This window comes from Castor canadensis, chromosome 16 (genome assembly GCF_047511655.1).
Source record: "Castor canadensis chromosome 16, mCasCan1.hap1v2, whole genome shotgun sequence".
NCBI lineage: Eukaryota > Metazoa > Chordata > Mammalia > Rodentia > Castoridae > Castor > Castor canadensis.
In genome coordinates, this window is record NC_133401.1 from 67,360,310 (window position 1) to 67,380,283 (window position 19,974).

The 19,974-nt window shown below is 39.7% G+C and overlaps 1 protein-coding gene across 5 annotated transcripts in view; it reads right to left on the bottom strand.

Moving 5' to 3' along the window:
* The window catches only part of Mapk9 (mitogen-activated protein kinase 9), a 53,149-nt gene that overhangs the window by 3,240 nt on the left and 29,935 nt on the right, over positions 1–19,974 (bottom strand). For 3 of the 5 annotated variants that reach the window (XM_074057473.1, XM_074057475.1, XM_020164197.2), the window contains exons 6-11: positions 10,761–10,926; positions 9,330–9,401; positions 5,077–5,259; positions 3,563–3,687; positions 2,689–2,752; positions 1,127–1,198 (exon numbers count right to left, since the gene is read on the bottom strand). In XM_074057473.1, coding sequence (XP_073913574.1) covers positions 1,127–1,198; positions 2,689–2,752; positions 3,563–3,687; positions 5,077–5,259; positions 9,330–9,401; positions 10,761–10,926 — 682 coding nt within the window. Of the gene's footprint in view, positions 1–1,126; positions 1,199–2,688; positions 2,753–3,562; positions 3,688–5,076; positions 5,260–9,329; positions 9,402–9,422; positions 9,621–9,744; positions 9,817–10,760; positions 10,927–19,974 lie in introns of those variants that run through there. The other 2 variants (XM_074057474.1, XM_074057476.1) reach the window with 2 other exon arrangements.

Consider the following 19,974-nt stretch of genomic DNA (forward strand, 5'->3'; position numbering starts at 1 on the left):
GTTGTGTGTGATAACGTTAACTACTTAAAAAATACTTGTTGTTAAAAAAAAAAAAAAAAACAAAACTTGTCGGTTTCAAATTGACCTTCAAAGAAAACTTGTGAATCTATTATAAAAGTATCACAAGAGGCTTAAGCCCGAATAGGATTCAAGTGTCATTAGTCATTTCCATTTTATAAACACTAAGTCTATGGACAAGTGCATGAACATTCAAAGAAAATTTTTGCAATAAAAACATCTGAGATAAAGACTGTACACCAAAAAAAGGAAAAATGAGTAGCCTCTTCTACAATTTATTTTTGGTTTATTAGTCCAGAAAATTGATATTTTAATCTCTGAAGGAAAATGAAACTATCCTATTTCCTACTATCCATATTTTAGTCTAGTTTGAGCAAAAATAAAGCTTCCAGGCTCTCAGAGACCAACACTGGCAGCGTTAAGTTTATACCTGGTTAGTAACAAACTCCTAAATTCTTGCTTAAGTTACGTAAGCTGTAGATGGCTGACACATATGTCATGTTGAATATAAAATTCAAGAACAAGAAATAAACCATGCAATTTATACTTCTATGTATGTGCATGTGACTTCTAGTGGGAGTGGGAAAATAAACATGTTTCACTTAGTAAATAGGTAGAAACCTACAGATATAAATATCAGTCTCTCTCATAATTTCACAATTAGTTAGCCACCAGGGAGGTCAAGTATAAAAATGGGGTAATTATTTGAGCAATTTTCTTAAAAGAAAACAAAATTCCATTTTACCTAGATTTACATTAGTTTTTTTACCTGGATGTGACAAGTACAAAGAGGGCCACACACTGAAAAGCCTTTCAATTCAATCCCCTCGTCAATACACGGGAGCTGACAGCAGTTGTTGAAAGGATAAAACAAGAATGCTCAAAATGCAGTTAGCTCAGCATCTAGCATATCAACAAAATGTGAGTGGTAGCTACCACAACCACCAGGACAAGCCAAAAAGGGAGGGATGATGTCATGAAAGACGATTTCACTGCCGGATTTTCACATCCAATGGTGGCCAAATGGGCATTTAACACATTATTGCCATTTGTAACAGTTGAATAGGCAAAGAGATTATCCTAGCACACAATTAAAGCAATCACTAACCTGAAGGCTGATCTTTTACAACGCCATTCTTGCTTCTTTCTTCCCAATCCATTACTTCTTTGTAAATTAGCTCTTCAAATGGAAATGCAAGTGAAAATGCTTTGTCAGTTTCTCTACATCTTTAAACTTTGCTTCCAAATCAAGTGAACCATTCCAAGGGCACTGTGATGTGTTATTTTAAATTGTGATAGACAGTTAATTCATTAATACAGTCTATCTGGACCAAAACATCCATGTTCTGAGATCAAACCCAGGGCCTTGCACATGATAGGCAAGTGCTCTACCACTGAGATACATCCCCAGCCCCCATCATAGCTTAAGGCAGCCAAAATAATGTAGGGCTGTTGTAAGTCCACATGAAAGCAGAGAGAGAGAGAGAGGAAGAGAGAGAGAGAGAGAGAAATACTCAGAGACATTTGAAAGGACTGGATGGTCTCAAAGCCATGTGAATGCATTTCTCTCCACATTACTTGTGTAACCAGTATCTACATGCGGGCTACTGGCTACTCCAGACTGGCCTAAGTCATGTCTTGGCTGCAACTTCAGTTTCCCTCCACAGTCACTGATATCAACTAATTGAAGAGAATAAGTTATTAGGAGTTCCAAAAATTTTGGCATTTGTGAACTAACACTAGAATATGGCAAGCATATACTTGGGCTTGTGAGTGTGGTCACGTGTACCTCTGTGGGTAACCAGCACACCAAATCCTGGGAAGGGCCCAACCTGTCACCACCATTGACCTGCACTGACCACCGTTCTCAGTTACTACTATTCCTTTTTTTTTTTTGTGGTACTGGGATTGAATCTAGGAACTCATGTATATTAGGCAAGTGCTGTACCACTTGAGCTCCTTTGTTCTTATTTTTATTTTTGTTTTGAGACAGAGTCTTACTACCTTTGCCTAGGCTGGCCTTGAACTGGTGATCCTCCTGTCTCTGCCTCCAGAGTAGCTGGGACTACAGGCATGTACTATTATGCCCATCTCTGATCCTGCTGATAGTTCAATATCTTCATTAAGAGTTTAGCTCATTGTGGGTTGTATAGTTAATCTCGTGGGGTTAATAAAACTTTCTTACCTATTTTTGATTGGCAAATTTTCCCCAAACTAGGTTTTTTAAACATATACGTAGTTTTAAACATATACAACTACATGAACCTCAGCCAGACACCCCTAGCCACCATGTCTGCTTAGATAGGAAACTGTAGGTAGTATATGGCCTGAGTATTGAGGTTACTTGACAAATTTGCAAAATGTTATCAAGAGAAGTATGATATAATTACTGAGTTCAATTTACAAACCAGTATTTGGTACTACAAAATCATGTGAAAAAGCCCTTATATTTCACTCTTGAGGCAAGCAGTATGAATTCACACATGTCCTCTCTAATGCTGTCATCCTCAAGTTCTTTCTCAACTGGGAAATGGGGAGCAAGAGATAAGAAGGCTAGGTTGCTGGGTCCCCAGCCAGTTCCCAAAGGGCTAATGTCAAAAACCAAAACCCCTCGGCTTCCCAGGTTTGTACCAAATGTCGTAAGGAAGGATCAAAATAAGCGGCCTTCACCTTTCCACTCTTCAATTGCATGTTCTCGTTCTTCCAACTGGGCATCGTAAATTTGAGGTGGTGGCTAAAAGTTAAATGATATGTAAGGTCAATAGTTCAAAGAATAGTGAGGCATGGTGGAAAGGTAACATTTGAAATATTTCTAGTCCACTTATGACATGGATTTAATTTCCTTAACATATAGTTTATTATATTTTTGCTGGGTGTTAGTACATAAGATTCAGAAGCAAAGAAAAATTAAACAAAAAAGAAAGCTATTAATAATAATCCTCTTAATAATCATATGACTCCAAGACACTCTACAGATATCTGCCTAAATGCAATTACAAAATTAACAACCACAAGTGCTTCTTTGAGGTCTCCTTGCAGTGCACAGGATCAAACCCAGTACCTCGTTATTTATGCAAAAGCTGATCTCAGCCTGGCACTGTGCCCCTGAATTAAGAGAGGCTAAGCAACTTGCTGAATGTGACAAATCTGTCACAGTTAAAGATCATTCACACCACTGACACTATGGAAGATGCACATGAACACCAAGTATGGAGAGGAACTCCCCGTGCAAGGGTCAAGGGATGACTTGGGGAAGGATAAACAAACTTGTCCCTTCCAGCAAGCTGCTTAGTGCCTTTGATTCAGAGACTTAAAAAAGAGGATATAACCAAGGGCATGGCACAGTTCCAGGCACAGAACAGATGCTTAATAAATCATTGTCACACATTAGCTTTGCACAAAGACAACTATATCACCACAGCATAAACACGCTCACTCCTGAGGTACTCTGAGCCACAGCCTCAATAGCAAGTCCCCCAAAAGATCCAAAAAAAGAGATCTGTCCCTGCCTCTACATGTTAGTCTTTTCTAAGTAGATACTTACTGCTTCTGCTTCAGCAGGGTCATACCAAACAGTAATATATGGATGACGCAAGGCTTCATCTACAGAGATCCGCTTGTCAGGATCAATCACTAACATTTTTGACAACAGATCTCTCGCTTGACTTGCTAGGATAAAAAATACTAAATTAATATACTTAAGCTGTTAATCTGAAACAAGGAAAACCAGAAAGAAAGAAAGAAAGAAAGAACTGAATGTGACAGCACAGATAGAACAAAGATAGATTAATCTGAAGAAATGTTTAATGGGTTCAAGATCAATAGGGCCCATGACTTTCAATGTGGCTCTAAGGCCCTGGGTCTGGGATGGGGGAGGGGAAACATGGGCTCTGGTGTGTGGGGTGAGGGTACTAGGTAGGCAGCCTCAGACCAGTGTTCAGATAGGGCCTGCAGCTGAGAAACCATGGCTGGAAAGGTGGTGAGTGCCTAGCTCAGGGTGGTGCTGCTGAGTGTGGGCCTGAAGTGCAGGGGAGTGTTTTTTCTACATGTCACCTTAAAACGAAATTAGAACAGACATAAAACAGAAAATAATCTCAATTCCCACAGTACTACACACTTCACAGATGCCCCTGCTTTATTAGCTATATACAGTGCTGGCAACATTTTATATATATATATATATATATATATATATATATATATATAAAATCTAGAGATTAACAGTTAGAAAAAACCCAACAAGTTAAACAGAAGGCTCAGTGAGGTTTTGGCTACTGCAATTTACAACATGTAGAGATGAAAAAAAAAGAGTGGGGGTGGGGGCCTTTTCTGACTAATGTATAGCTTACCTGGATGTAGAGAGAAACAAAGCTACTGTTTTTCATTAGGCAATCACATTTCAGGGAAAGACACAGGAGAATGGCAAGAGGAACATTTTTTTTTTTACTGAAATACTCTCATATGGTTTCTAACTCTACAATCTTTTTCTTTGCATATACTAATTGTACAAAATAATTCACTTTGACATTTTCACACACACACACACACACACACACACACACACACACAATGTACTTTAATCATATTCACTTTCCAAGACAGCAGCATTTTTTTTTTTTAAATGAGACAGGTTCTTGTTACGCAGAACAAGGTTCTTGTTATGCAAGAACAAGGCCTTGAACTTGCAATCCTCCTACCCCAGTCTCCTGAGTGCTGGGATTATAGTGCACATCATGCCTATTTTACAAAGTTAGAATCTTTATTCAAGTGTTCTTCATATATGAAGACTTTTTGAAATCAGATTGCTGATATTGTAATGTAAGAGTCTTTTAGACTGATTTGCATATTTTAATTTTGGCCAAAGGCTTTAGTTAAACTGTTTTATTGAGGATGAAACTCTTAGTCTTTAAGCTTTCTCTCCACAATACCTTCACACATCAGACTAGAGTCTATAGGTGACTTTGCTTCACGGTTTCAACTATTTTATTTCCTAACATTCACAGGCTTTAGAACACAAACCTGAGAAAGCAAAAGTAGCAGAATAAAAGCACATCTTACTTTTTATTTTGTCCCGCTCAGATTCTGACGGAAATATCCAATCTGGAAAGAGTTCTTCAAACTTGATTCCAGGATACTTTGGTCTGTTTTCTACATAATTCCTCACAGTTGGCTGAAGTTTCTTCATGAACTCTGCAGATGGTGTTCCTAGCTGCTCAATGACTTTATTCCACTGATCAATATCTAAGGATTCTCTTGAGGAAAATACAACTGAAATGCCTTATACTCATATTACATGTGGTAGCATCATGTGAAGGAAGATTGTATCTACCCCTATGGAACAGTAAGTAAGCCACCCTCCCGAGCCAGAGAAGCATTTAGAAATAATATTCAAGTAAGGTTTGGGTTTCCAAATTAGACTACTTAAAAAAAAAAACAAAACAAACCTCTTATACTCTGTGTCTTTATAAACTATTATCACAGTTTATTAAATCAAAATAATGATGTCAATATGCCTTCCCATTGTAGTTCAAAATTATGACAGAAATGATTAAACATGAAATTAGGTAAGCATTACATAAGCAAATTGAAATCAATTTTCATAATAAGCTACTTCTCTCTGAGGGCAAGAAGAGCTCAAGCAACTCATCTGCCCAGTTTACAGCTTGGCAAACAAAGCCCTATAGGACAGGCTGGCCGAGGGTGGCGCAATGAGGGAAGGGGCAGGAACCAGGGCTCTGGCCTTTCTGCACTTTCAGCTTAGGCCTTTCCTAGAGGACCACATTCCTTCCTGAAACCTGAGACTGAGACTGTGACAGCTTTCAGATGTCATTTTGTTTTACTTGGCATTGACCCATCCCAACATCTCTGCAAAGACTAGTAATGCATTTTATTTCCTTTCAAAGTACATGACCTGGTTTCAAATTCAAGGTTCAGGGAAGTCAATCTTCCTTGGGGCAACTTCCTTATTTGTACAGTGCAGATGATAACAGCTTCACCTGGTTCACAGGGTACTTGTTAGGCTTGGGACAGTTGGAATAGAGTGTGTGGAAAGTGATACTGAAACTGTAAACAGCTACATGAGTGAATGCAAGGTGGAAAATCATATACATGGCAGCTCAAAATAGTGACTGACCAGGGAACTTGTCAGAACCATGAACTATGTCCTCATGAAACCACTCAGGGCCTAGGCACATAAACTAGTTCTTTCAAAATGTTGCATTTCAGAAGTCCTGTTTAGAAAATGGGTTTCAGAGATTCAAATCACTAGTCAATTCTTCATTTATTTACCTCTGTAGCTACAACGTGAAAACTATTTTACATTTATCCCACTTTCCTTATACTTTCAACACCTCTTCCCATGTGCACTCCTCCCTGTGAAGCTGAGTCAATCACAAGACCCCCTGTGATGCCCCAACCCATCTGTATATCATCTACCACTGGGAACCAGTTGGGCTCCTGGCTAAAGCCAGTCCTACCATCTCACCAACTCAAGGATAAACTCTTGTTATTCTTCCTTCTCACTTCTTTATACTGTCAACATGCTCTGCACTGGAACCTTCCATCATTCAAACATGACGCCTTTTTTCTGTCCCATGTTAACACAATAGCCATTTTCTTTAACCTCCTTAATTCCCACTAGCTATCACTCCATTTCTTTGCAGTGAAACTTCTTTATCTATACTTCTGTCTCTAATTTCCAGTCTCTTCTTCTCTTCTAAACATATTCTCATCAGACTTTCTCCTCACTCCACTCTGTGAAAATTGCTCATCAGTGTCCATCACCACATCACTAAATCCAACACTCAATTCTCAGTCCTTTTTTTGGTTCTTGGTCCTTTTCTCCTCTCTTTCCTAGTGCTTGTTACCAGCTCAAGGTTTCAGTGCTATTAACAGACCAATTACTCCCACACTTATGTCTTAATTTCAGATCTCTCCCTCAATTTTACACTTGCTATTTCTACTGATTGTTACCTCCAAAAAATCCTCAACAGGCCATATGAAGGGTAGAACTTCAAAGCAGATGGGAGAACAGGCCCTTCTCCCTGCCTGCACTCCTACCCACTTCTCTGAGCCTCTGCTATCTCCCACTGCCGACTCACTCACCACCTCTGCAGTGGTCTCCTGCTTCTACCCTGTCCTTAACGGTCTACCTTCAACTCTACTGCTGGAGTGAGCCTTTTAAAACCTAACTCAGACTAGGCACCTAGAAATGGGTAGGCTCTCAATGAATATCTGTGGGTTAATAATGTAGTGCCATTTTTATAGATGCAGGAGGGTGGGGAAGGAACGACAATCCTGTCACATCTGGTGGACCTTCTCTGGTATACAGTTACTATTGTCATTTAACTCCCATGACCCTGAGTGGCAGAGCACAGGTGCCTCATTTTACAAAATGGGAAACCAAGGCTCAGAAAGACCCTGAATTTCTGGAGGATACATGGTTACCATGGGGATGTTTGAACCTGAGCTCAAAGTAGCCTGGCTAAAAGTTTTTTCATTCTCATAGAACACGGTGGGAACAAAAATTCCTTTTCTTACCCCAGATCAGAAATCTAAAGCAAATCTCTGAGAACCTTAGTCTGGCTTTTGGGGCCTTTTTACACCTCCCAAATTTTCAATTTAATATTTGAAAAAGTTGGTGAAATTTTCTTAAAAAAATGATGTTAATCTCTGTATGACTTTTGAGACTAATATTAGGTCACTTTATATATAAACCATTAATTCCTAGTCCCACCAAAAAGCCCTCCAAAATATTAATTACTGACATTGGATGTTAATATGTAAATTTAAATTACTAAAATGAATCAAAAGCATCCACATTCTTTTTTTTGTACTTTTTGGAGAAAATACTCCTTAGTAAAACAAAAAAGGCATAAAATGAAATCAAACTAAATCAAACTAAACATTATTAGGTAGATACTTCTAAATTATTAATTTTTAAAAAACACCAACTTTTCCATTTTTCATTAAGTTTACTTGAAAAATGAAGACTTCCTTATTTATAATTTGAAATGAGTGAATCTGAGATATGTCTATAGAAACATGCCAGAAAAACTATTAGAATAAAATGAAATGCTGTATTTAACCTCATATATTAACCTCACTATAACCTATGACTTGGAAAATGTAAAGGAAGGTAGATAAAATGATAGGAATAAAGTTGTTTCATTCCAAGTTTATGTTGTGAAGAACTCATATTTTAAGAAAACTGTCTTTATAAAATTATTAAAACTAGAAGTGTTTTCACAAAATATATACAAAACTCTGACTACAGGGGACTGATTTCCTTTAAAACTAACCATCATGCTGGAGGCATGGCTCAAGTGGTAGAATGCCTGCTTAGCAAGTTCAAGGCCCTGAGCTCAAACCCTCACACTGCAAAAAAATAAAGAAATAATAAAACATAAAAATAACTATCTATCTGCTATCAGATAGAGAACACTGTAAACTTTTATAACAAAAACAAAATCAAAGACTAGTGAAAATATCAAGAGGTTAGAACACAAATGAAGAAAAAGGGTTATGTGAAGAATCATGTTAGGGTAAAAAATATTAAAGATGGAAGAATGACTGCATGAGTAAAGAAATGATTATAACTATCATATTATCTATTCTCCTTTATATCATTAACATTATTTGCTGACCACACTATGAACTAACCTTTTGCATTTAAATTTACCTTCCCCAGTGTGTCACAAAATAACCCTCTAGATGGAGTTCTTTAAAATGTTTATAAAATGTCAGCAAAGTAACAAAGTAGGAAATTTAACATAGTGTTCCTCACAAAATTTTCCTTGTAACCTTGTTCACTTAGCTCTCACATAATATGCTTCAGTTCTTACTTTGCAGGAAATATTTTAATGCATATGATATTAGCAAAATAGTATTTTGATTAAATCCCACAGGAATATTAGCCTATTAAATTTCGATAGCATCTTCCTTAGTTAAATTAGTGGTATGAACTAACTTATAAAACAGTGTTTCCATTTAAATATCAGAATACATTTATCAAAGAGTAAGTCATTTCTTTTACTATACATCCAGCTATTTTGATAAACCTAAGAGCTAGTATAATTGGTTTAACTTAACTCTAAGTCTGTACAAAATCATCACAGGTAGTTGAATTAAAAAGAAAATATAAAACTGAACCACTTGGTTTTGTGACACTAATTTAACGAACATAACAAAGACCCCCTTAGAACACAGTCTTGATCACGACATTTCCTTTTGAGCATTCATGTAAGTAGGTGCCATCATGCTGCCCTTGGTATGGAAAGCATGGCCAGGGTCAAGGTCCTGGGGAAGGATACGGTCAGTGCCTTGGAATATCACACAACCTTTCACCAGCTCTCCCATGATGCAACCCACTGACCAGATATCAACTGAAAATAAAATGAAATGATAAAATTATGAAGTGCATGAAAAAAACAAAAGTGAAGATAAAGGAATTCTAACAGTGTACTAAACACACGAATATGGAAAAATAAATTGCTAGCTAAGGGTGAACTTTTCATACAATATGAATGATTGCTGACCTCTATTTTAGCCTTCGGTTTGCAGCAATCTGGGGTTTTAGTGCCAAAGATTCCAATACTTTACAGCTTAAAACAAAAACAAAACAAACAAAAAACAAGAAGTGCCTTTGAATACAAAGCTTTTCAGGGCCACATGCCCACCCCACCCAGCCTCCATGGCCAGTGCTGGGTCTCTCCCTGTGAAGGATACAGTCTCTTCCTGGGAACAGGACTTTATGGAGGACCATTTCTGCCATGATGCACCCGACAGACCAGATGTCCACTACCAAACACCAGGTGATTAAAAACAAGCTAGAGAGCCCCCATTTCTTTTTTCCAAACCACCTCCCAAACAAGGACAGACTCACTAAACATCACTAGCTTGTCTGTGGAAGCTGTTGTAAAATCCTGACACTACATCTTCTCAATGATCATTTTCTAAAATGCCACATCAGAAAGGTAGCAGTGCTCAATGGGGAATGGTTAGACTCCAGGCAAGGCCTGCAAGGTATTGGCCCTCTTTTTGTGGTGCCCAGAAAGGGGCCCAGCTGAACCCCGTGCTTCATATACAGTAGGCAGAGCTCTCTAAATACTGATACTGGTTGGTGCACATGAGAAGTTAACAGGAGATTTGATTATCTCCCCCTTCCCCAGGAAACCACAAGGAACTGAGCACAGGTTACAAAGTATCGAAATAAATTTACCAACTTATTTCAGAAGACCTGAGCAAACTTTCATTCTTTTTTCATTTTTTCTTACAAGTAAATGTGATTTAGTTCTTTTCAACAAATTTGTTAAGAGCTAAGTTTCAAAGATCTTTGATATTGCTAGAATAAGCAAAGTTTTGATATTAAAACCATCAATTTTACACAAAAGAGAACATACTGCATTAATATCGAGTACAAAAAATAAATAAAATCAATCTATATTGTTGGAAACCAGGATAATGGCCACCTGTATGGGTTGAGACCCCAGACAGGGCATACAGGGAGGCCAAAGCAAGCTGCACACTCAAGATGTGCATACTTCTCTATGTTTTGCTTTGATTAAAAACAGTTCAAAACTGATCATTTCAAAGTAAATTTTAGAAGTGAAAGACTCCTCATCTATGGGTTCTGATAATCAATGTGCAACACATTCTGTTTCACAGGGTTTAAAGGGAAGAGAAGCAGCCAGCCATGATCTAGTTTTAAAGATCCTAGCTCTTATAGTTCTGTCTGTACTCACCGTTCTCTTTGTAGCCCATGCCCAGGATAACTTCCGGGGCCCGATAATACCGAGTTACCACATAGGGGGTCATCATAAAGTTGGTGCATGCTGTCCGGGCCAGGCCAAAGTCAAGGATCTTAAGAGTGCAGTCTGATTTTACCACGATGTTGCTAGGCTTCAAGTCCTAGTAAAGGAGTGGTTTAAATTAATAAAATGAACCAAAGCATATCAGAGACACAATTTCTCACTGGTAAGGCACTGTGAAGTCAGTGACTACTGACTTTTGTAGGGAGGACAGGTAGAAATGAACTCTGGGATTTGAAAACAATTTTGGAAAATCCTACTCTCAAATTGAAGCAAATCAGGGTAGAGAAGTCAGATGGCGGGTGTGGTGGTACACACCCACTATCCCAAGCACTTGGGAAAACTGAGGCAAGAGGATTGTGAGTTTTGTAGCCAGCCTGGGTTACACAGTGAGGCCTTGTCTCAAAAAAACTAAACAAGAAGGAAATCTTTTTCTTTGGTGAAGGTGGTCTCCCTCATCCCCTTTTGCTTCTTTGCTTAAAACCTAAGAGTCTGAAAGTCCCTGGCTTTAGCTTCCTGGGCCCTAAGGCTGCCTTGCTCAAACCTTTTCCTCATGCCTACCACCCACTCCATCCTCCACGCTTCCTCTTCCTGTAGTTCCTCCAACACTCCAACTGAGGTCCTCACACTCATCAGTGAGAAGTTGTACTGTTCAACTGAAATGTAATATAAACAATGTCTATAATTTACATGTTCTAGTAGCCATGTAAACAGGAACAGGTGAAATTAATTTACATAGTATATTTTATCTAATCCAATATATCCATAGTATTATCATTTTAGAACATACCTAACACAAAAATATGACTGAGGTATTTTAGATTCTTCTTATGCTACTGAGACTTTGAAATCCATACCTTGAGCACTCAATGTCCTTATGTGGCTCCACACTGGACAGCCCAGGTCCAGACTTCTCTGAGCCTGGGATCTTCCTGTGCTCTTTCTCTCCTTGGAAGAAGAATTCCGTGATTGCTACTCTCAAATCTTTCTCCCCTCACAATGATTTACCACGCTAACACATACCTGTGTAATTGGCTCCATAGCCTGAATGTAATACAAATGAAATCACCTTCTCTTTTTCTGGTTCCCACTTCTCTTCCCCTTCCCAACACTGACTCCCAGAGAGCAAGGACTTAGCAGTGCCCCAGGACTCAGAAGCTTGCCTGGCATAAGTACACTCTGAGAAAAATATTTATTAAATGAATGGATATACTCCACTACATTTCCGATGGCTTCACACAACTTCTACTTTCCCCTCTCATAACATAAGGGCCTTTCTTTGCACTGACCTCCTATGCCCCAAACCCTCCCGCAGGCCACAAGAATTTGACCTTGCCTAGGAAGTCCAGTCTGCACGCGCACCCTAGAAACTGTTACTTCTAAACAACCCACATCTTTTCTTCTCACAGGAGTATTTGAATGTGCAGCTGCAATGCCAAAATGACAGGTCATTTCCACATGGAGAGCATGGAGATACCTGAAGTATAAATTTCAAGTTCAATAAAACTGTCTGGCACCTGACTTGAAAATTTCCCAACTGTCTGGCCAGTTTCAGGGGTGCCAAGACAGTGACACCATGAAACTGTTATCAAGATAAGCTGATAACATTAAAAAAATTTACAAAAGCTACATTTATGTTTCAGTACTGTAAGATGCTCTCTTTTTAAACCTGGATCCACTGAAATTTAAATGGCAAATTTATATTTAATGTTAAAAATGCAATCAAAATGTCCAGCTGGAGACATAGATAAAGTGGTAGAGTGCTTGCCTAATAAGCATAATGTCCTGGGGTCAATCCCCATTAACACAGACGTGCATACATGAAATAAATTTTTACCAGGTTTTCTCCCTACTCCCTCTAGTCCACCTAAGATATTGCACAAATACTTTCATCTCTCAGTATCAGCTGGGGACTGGTCCCAAGACTTCCATGGATACTAAAATCTGAGGATACTCAAGTTGCTTAGACGTCGTGTATCTGTACATAACCTATGCACATCATCTTGTATACTTTAAATCATCTCTAGGTGATTTATGGTGTTTAATATAATGGAAATGCTATGTAAATATGTATTGTTTAAGGAATAATGACAAGAAAAAAGTTTCTACTTGTTCAGTACAGATGTAATTTTTGCTTCCCAAATATTTTGGATCTGCAATCAGCTGAATCCATGGAAGCAGAACCTGAGGGTATGGAAGCTAACTGTACTTTACTATCCAGCAGTCCCTGACTTCCAGACTGTCCTAGAGCTAAGAGCACAGATGCATAGGTCAGGATGGTTACAGTAGCACTGGTTCTATACAAGTGGCAACAGTGGAAACCACCTTTATCTGCCAGCTGGATGAACCTCAGTGAAACATTTCAAGATACTGTCTTCTGCCAGCAAACTGTCAGTGTAGACTAATTTTGTTGGAACAACTTTACACTTTACTGCCATCTGCTGGAAAATGAGAATAATAAAATCCAGTATCAGGATGTCTGTGATTTAGACAGCTGTGTTCCCATGCAATGCACAGAAAGGCATCACCCTCTTGACTGTGAGAGGTGGCCATGTCTGCCAATGAGAAGGTGGGTAAAGAGGTTGCAGAGGCTCCTGAGAGCTCTCCCTTGACAGGCAGACTTTAATCAGGCTTCACAATACAACCACCAGCATTCCAAAACTTAACTTTCAGTTTCAAGATGAAAGAATCAAGACAATTCTGCTTCCTCAAATCTTAAGAACCTTCTGAAACAAGGAAACAAGAAACACAGGTGAAGACACAAACAACACCTGACTCACAGGTCAGGCCAGACACACAAGGGGTTGTGGAGATGGCTACAAGAGCATAGCAGCTACAGGGGCAGCCAACAGCTGCAACCAAAAAAAGGCAAGAACAGAGGAGCAGGGGCCTAGGTGGGCCACCCTGATCGACCACCACTTGCTCAATTCCCAGATCTAGACCCACTGATTGAAGAGGTGTCCTAGGAGGACCCTGAACATTGTGACAAGTGACTACTGTCTGGATTTCCTCATAGGTGATTTCACTCAGATGGCTGCACACTGGAAAAGAGAAAAACCAGATGTTTTGAGGATGACTGGAAATAAGTTCCAAGTGGATGCTGAAACCTAAAAAGACCAAGCGTCACCATACTTTCTCTATGAGCTCTTTAGAACATGTTGAAAAAGGTGAAAGAGTTAACACGGAACTGGAAAATCTGTAGAGAATATCATTGTCCACCACACAAAAGTGTGAATGGTTTCTGACCATCTTTTGCAATTGGCATAGAGGAATGCATTTGCCCAATCAACATGACAGCCCAAGGCTTCATTAATTTGCTTTAGCAACTAAAAGTACCTAGCACAGCAGCACCCAATGGTTAAGTCCATGGGAATCTGTAGCACTTCTCCAGAACCCATGTCTTCAAGGGCTGCATGAGTGAATTAAACTGAGATGTGAGGTAGACATCCTTGAAGTTTTAATGGTATCACTAATCTCCTCTATCCATCCCTATACCTTGCAAAGTGCAGTAAATGTTCTTGACTTATTATCTGGAGGGAGATACTTTAGGGTTTCCATTTGGTCTTCCTTATCCTCATAACTTTTACTTCATAGACCAAGGAACTATTGTGGGGTTACTCCAACTGCCACATATATCAAATCCAGCCATTCAGAGACTTGGAGATGTTCACTGAGTGGCTCTGAGGTGGGGTGGCCCACTGTGAGCCATCAGAACCCATACCCTTCCAGAACGAAGGTTTGGATCACACAATAGATAAGCCACAGAAATCTGCCGAGGTGACAGCTAGGGAATGAATAATGGAGGGGGAAGAGAATGAGTACTCATGTGGTTGTGAGATCAACTGCATGACAGGGGACTGTTCCCACTGACTCCATTTTCTAAACTTCCCCTGAGGAAGAGGGGACCAAGGCAACTGGTGAGGGGAGCTGTTTCCTAACCCATGTGGAAAAGTAGACATGAGGGCTTGGTGGGGGGCTGGCTGGAGCCATGAAAATGAGTTAGGTGGTCTCCCATTGCAGAAGTACAAGTGACAGATGGCCCGAGCTGTTGCTTCTTGGATCTAATTCCTCTGTTCATACCATGGCCTCACCCCTGCATGGTGGCTATCAGCTAGTGACTGAGCAGGCAGTAGGACTGAGGCTGGCTCATTCCTGTGAGATACCAGGAACCACTACTGGGTGACTTCAGGTCTCCCATGGCTAAGTCAAAGCTTTCTTTGAGCCATACTGTGACTTGCCACTGTGCTTCCTTTACCTCCCTTCCTACTGTCCTCTGACAACTTCTGACTTACTCTCACTTTTCCCCCTCACAAGTCCTCTAATAAATCTCTTGCATATCTAATCCCATCATGGACTGCTGTGCCTTCAATGTAAGACCATACTGTATGATGAGAAGTGGCAGGGAAGTGGTAAATTACTTGGTCAAGTAAAGGGGATTCCAACCTCTGAGACAGGCCCAAGGCAAGACAATTTGGACCAGGATACCCAGGAAAGGCTCAGGAAGTGAACTGGGTACTGTGCAAGGAAGGGTGAGGCAGGCAGCAGAACACTAGGGATTTGTTTTAAGGAGCAGGTAGATCTCCTAGAACCTTGTCCCCCCAGCATGGATTAGCACTGTCCTTACTCCCACTGAAACCAGGTTTCCCTACTCTGGAGCCCCAGGCAAAGTACTAGCAGACATACTGGTATTAGGCACAAGGAAGGGCATGGGCAAGGGGTCCTGCCTAAGGATAAGGCTCTTTAGTAGAAGTCTGTGTTCTGTCACACGGGAACCCCTGTTCCACCTACACAGCCCTAAAACACCAGTAACCAGGCTTATATCTCCTCATCAAGAGACTGGAGGAGTCTTTTCTAGAGAAACTACATGTCCCCCAGAGAAATGACCTATAGACAGTAGCTACCTACTGCCCTAGAAAATCCTGTCAATCAGTAATTCCTACCCTTGCACTTGGCACTTCCAATTGGCCTTCTAATGCTTCAGTCTTAAACATGATCAGAGGCAAAGGATGACCAAATGTTTGAAGAAAGCCTTGCACATGGCAGGAAGGGGCCAAACACATTAAAAAAAAAAGAAAAGACACTCAGAAGAGAAAAACAATGCAGTTAAAAAAAATTCAAAAAAATTTACCCTCAGAGAGACAGTGCGAACATGCAATAAGAAAAAAATACTGTTAAAAAGGAACTTTAAAGAATTAAAAGTTTAATTTGTGCTTCAGAGAAACAAAGAATGAAAAACAGAGTAAAGAGGACATTCTAAAAGAAATACAAACTTTATAGCATGTGATTCCGGACTAAAGGGTCACATGCCCAGCACAATTAGTGGAAAAAAATGTCTATATTAAGGCAAAGAATAAAATTTCTAGAGATGAAATCACAACAAAACTAAAACCAGGACACTTACAAAGGATCAGTATTAAGATGGCATTAAAAAGCTCCAGAGCAGGGAGGGGGTGGAGTGAGTGGTAAGGGAGGTGGGGGGCAGGGGGGAGAAATGACCCAAGCCTTGTATGCACATATGAATAATAAAACAAACAAACAAACAAAAAAAGCTCCAGAGCCATGCCAGATGCCTTCCTACAATCGGGTATTACATTCACTACTGTGGGGGCAACTGATATGTAACTAAGCATTCTATACAACCAAACCATTAACATGTGAGGGGCCAGAATCAAGAGTCCATGGGGAGCTACAGGAAGATACAGTTCACCAGCACAAAGAGACAAGAAAGGTCAAGAAGCAGGGACTCCAACACAGGGGGAAGGTGAAGGAGATCCCAGGAAAATACTGAGGGAGATCAAGGCTCACCCCTTTGCATTCAGATACAGGGCCAGCCAGTCCAGATGGGAGAAAGACTGAGACTTCAGGACAGATTTGCTGATAAGATGGAGCTTATGAGAAAATGTGGTATCTATACACAATGGAATTTTATGCAGCCATGAAGAAGAACGAAATGTTATCATTCGCTGGTAAATGGATGGAATTGGAGAACATCATTCTGAGTGAGGTTAGCCTGGCCCCAAAGACCAAAAATCATATGTTCTCCCTCATATGTGGACATTAGATCAAGGGCAAACACAACAAGGGGATTGGACTATGAGCACATGATAAAAACGAGAGCACACAAGGGAGGGGTGAGGATAGGTAAGACACCTAAAAAACTAGCTAGCATTTGTTGCCCTTAATGCAGAGAAACTAAAGCAGATACCTTAAAGCAACTGAGGCCAATAAGAAAAGGGGACCAGGAACTAGAGAAAAGGTTAGATCAAAAAGAATTAACCTAGAAGGTAACACCCACGCACAGGAAATCAATGTGAGTCAATGCCCTGTATAGCTATCCTTATCTCAACCAGCAAAACCCCTTGTTCCTTCCTATTATTGCTTATACTCTCTCTACAACAAAATTAGAAATAAGGGCAAAATAGTTTCTGCTGGGTATTGAGGGGGGGGAGCGGGAGGGGGTAGAGTGGGTGGTAAAGGAGGGGGTGGGGGCAGGGGGGAGAAATGAACCAAGCCTTGTATGCACATATGAATAATAAAAGAAAAATGAAAAAAAAAAAAAAGATGGAGCTTATGAAATAGCTATTAACATCTGGATGAAATGAGACAAGATTTAAACACCTGGCAGAAAACACAGGGTTATATTAATAATAAAAACATACAATGCTATTCTGCCTTTAAAGCAAATACCTCAAATGATAAGTGTTAGTTACTACAGGAACAAAATGCTGAAAGGGAAAGAAATATAATCAGGGTATAAATATAAGGCTCCACTGTGAAAAACATTTACATGATCAAAATCATGTAAAACACAACACTGAGCCAAATAAATCACATTATAACTAAACCGGGAGTGGTAGAGAAGAAAAGAAGTGGTAATAATGAGGGCTGGGTTTGTGAAAGAGAAATAAATCAGCATCTTATGTCCCAAATGAAAAAAAGATCACTGAAGAAAGAACTATTCATATGTGCATACAATGTTTGGGACCAAAAAAAAAAAACAACAAAAAAAGAAAGAGCTAAACATATTTTTTTGAGATACAGAGATAAACACCAAAATAATCAGTTACACCGGGTGCCAATGGCTCACCCATGTAATCCTAGCTACTCAGGAGGCAGATATCAGGAGGCTCAAGGTTTGAAGCCAGCAACAGTTCTGGAGGCCCCATCTTGAAAAAAAAAAAAAATCCATCACAAAGAAAGGGCTGGTGGAGCGGCTCAAGTGCTAAGAATGGAAGTCTGAGGTCCTGAGTTCAAACCTCAGTGCTGAAAAAAAAAAAACCACTTACAAGAACTGAAAGTAGGGCTGTGGGAATAGCTCAGTGGTAGTGTTTGCCTAGCATGTACAGGCCTTGGGTTCAATCCCCAGCACTACAAAAACAGAACAAAATGAAACAAACAATAATAATGATTTAAAAAAAAACAACAACTAGCCAACCAATCCACCACCAGCAACAACAAAAAGAGTTTGCTTCTAGGGAGACAAAATAAAATGGAGGAGGGAAGAGAGAGGAGGGAGTAGGATCTGCTTTTTTGTGACTATTTATACAACTATTTGATTTTTGATAAAAATAAAAATCTAGCCAATCAACTTGTTCGGCAAGTTGTGTAACAATTAGGTTTAAGATAATCACACCTTTGAAAACTATCAGCTGAAAATTAGGTGTGTACAGGCAGATATAGCAGTACTAACACTCATGAATGAAGAGGCTCTGTGCAAAGTTAGGAGGAAATATACCATTCCATGTGGTAATGGAGGGGTGGTGCTTTCACTTGTTTTAATTTTGGGAATTATATAAAGTAAAAAGTGGTAGAAGGTAAAACTTTCCTTTTCAAAAAATTAAATTTTATATTTAGTGTGAAACCATTTTAATAAGTAAAATTAGAGGTGCATATCTCTTTGTATGGTACTGTAGGTAGGAAAAAGGACTGGTATAGTTCATACCAGGTGGCTTTCATGCTAAAAGGTTAACTTAGGGTCCCTCACCTCTTGGGACTTGGATGGGGTGTGGTGTGGTAGGGTGAGATTACAATAGGAGACTTTCATTCTGTGTTTTATGTCCTTGTGCCCTCTTTGGAACTTCTCAATGAGTGTGTCACCTTCACAAGTAAACACAACATGAATGTGAAGCAAGAGGGTACAAGAGAATGGGAAAGAAGTAGAAAGGCCCTGGTGGACAAGGTATGGAAGTGGGCCACAGAATAATTTTCTTGGGTTTCTAAACACTGTGCTAGGCAAGTCACACACTTCTTTGAGTCCTACATAGCCTGCTGGTTGACAGGAGTGGACCTGGGCTGAAGGACTGGACATTCCAAAAAAATAGAAAGTGTGTGCTAGAGCTCGTAGGAGGTCTCCACGAATTGTGGAACAGTCTTTTCCAAAACACTTACTCCTGGGCCCGAGAAGGGAGAAACAAGTAAGGCGAACTGTTTCTCCTTCCAAAAATAATACAGCCTAAGAATCTAGGAAATTAGTCTAAAGCATAATTTAAAAAAAAAAATTGCGATATATTCATTGTATGGGGGAATTCATTGTGACAATTACAAATAGGCTTATATTGTACGTTGGTTAGATAAAGCATAAATTTAACTAAAAAATTTATGTAAGAAATATTAAGAGTGCCTTACTTAAATGTCTGTGAAAAATTTAGGAAGATAAATAGAATGGTTTGTTAGGAATCTTTATTTTTAATTTAGGAGCGTAGTGTCACAATTTTATATTGAATTCACCCCCGTAATTTATATTATTTTAACTGACCACTTGGTGGCAGCAAGGCTACACTTTGAACAGTAGCACACTGGTTGGCAGACTGTATGCTTAATCAGTGTGCCAGGCCCTGGGAGAAGGACAAGCCCTGATGTTGGCCTTGTGCCGCAGACCTGAGGTTCACGAAAGGACCCAGGCCTCTCCCTTTTCTGAGTGGGTGGGCTCTGCTGCCACAGGAAGCCTCTGTTCAGTGGCTGAGATGGACCCAAGAGATCCTGGCAACCAACAGATCAGGAAGAATTAACACTGCTGTTATATGGTCAAAACACCAGTAACTCCTCTCTGAATTAACAGGCTTCATTGTCCTTGTTTCACTGTCTGCTTCCCCATACAGACTTTAGTTCAGACAAGAGGATTTCTCTCACTATTGGAACATAAAATCTA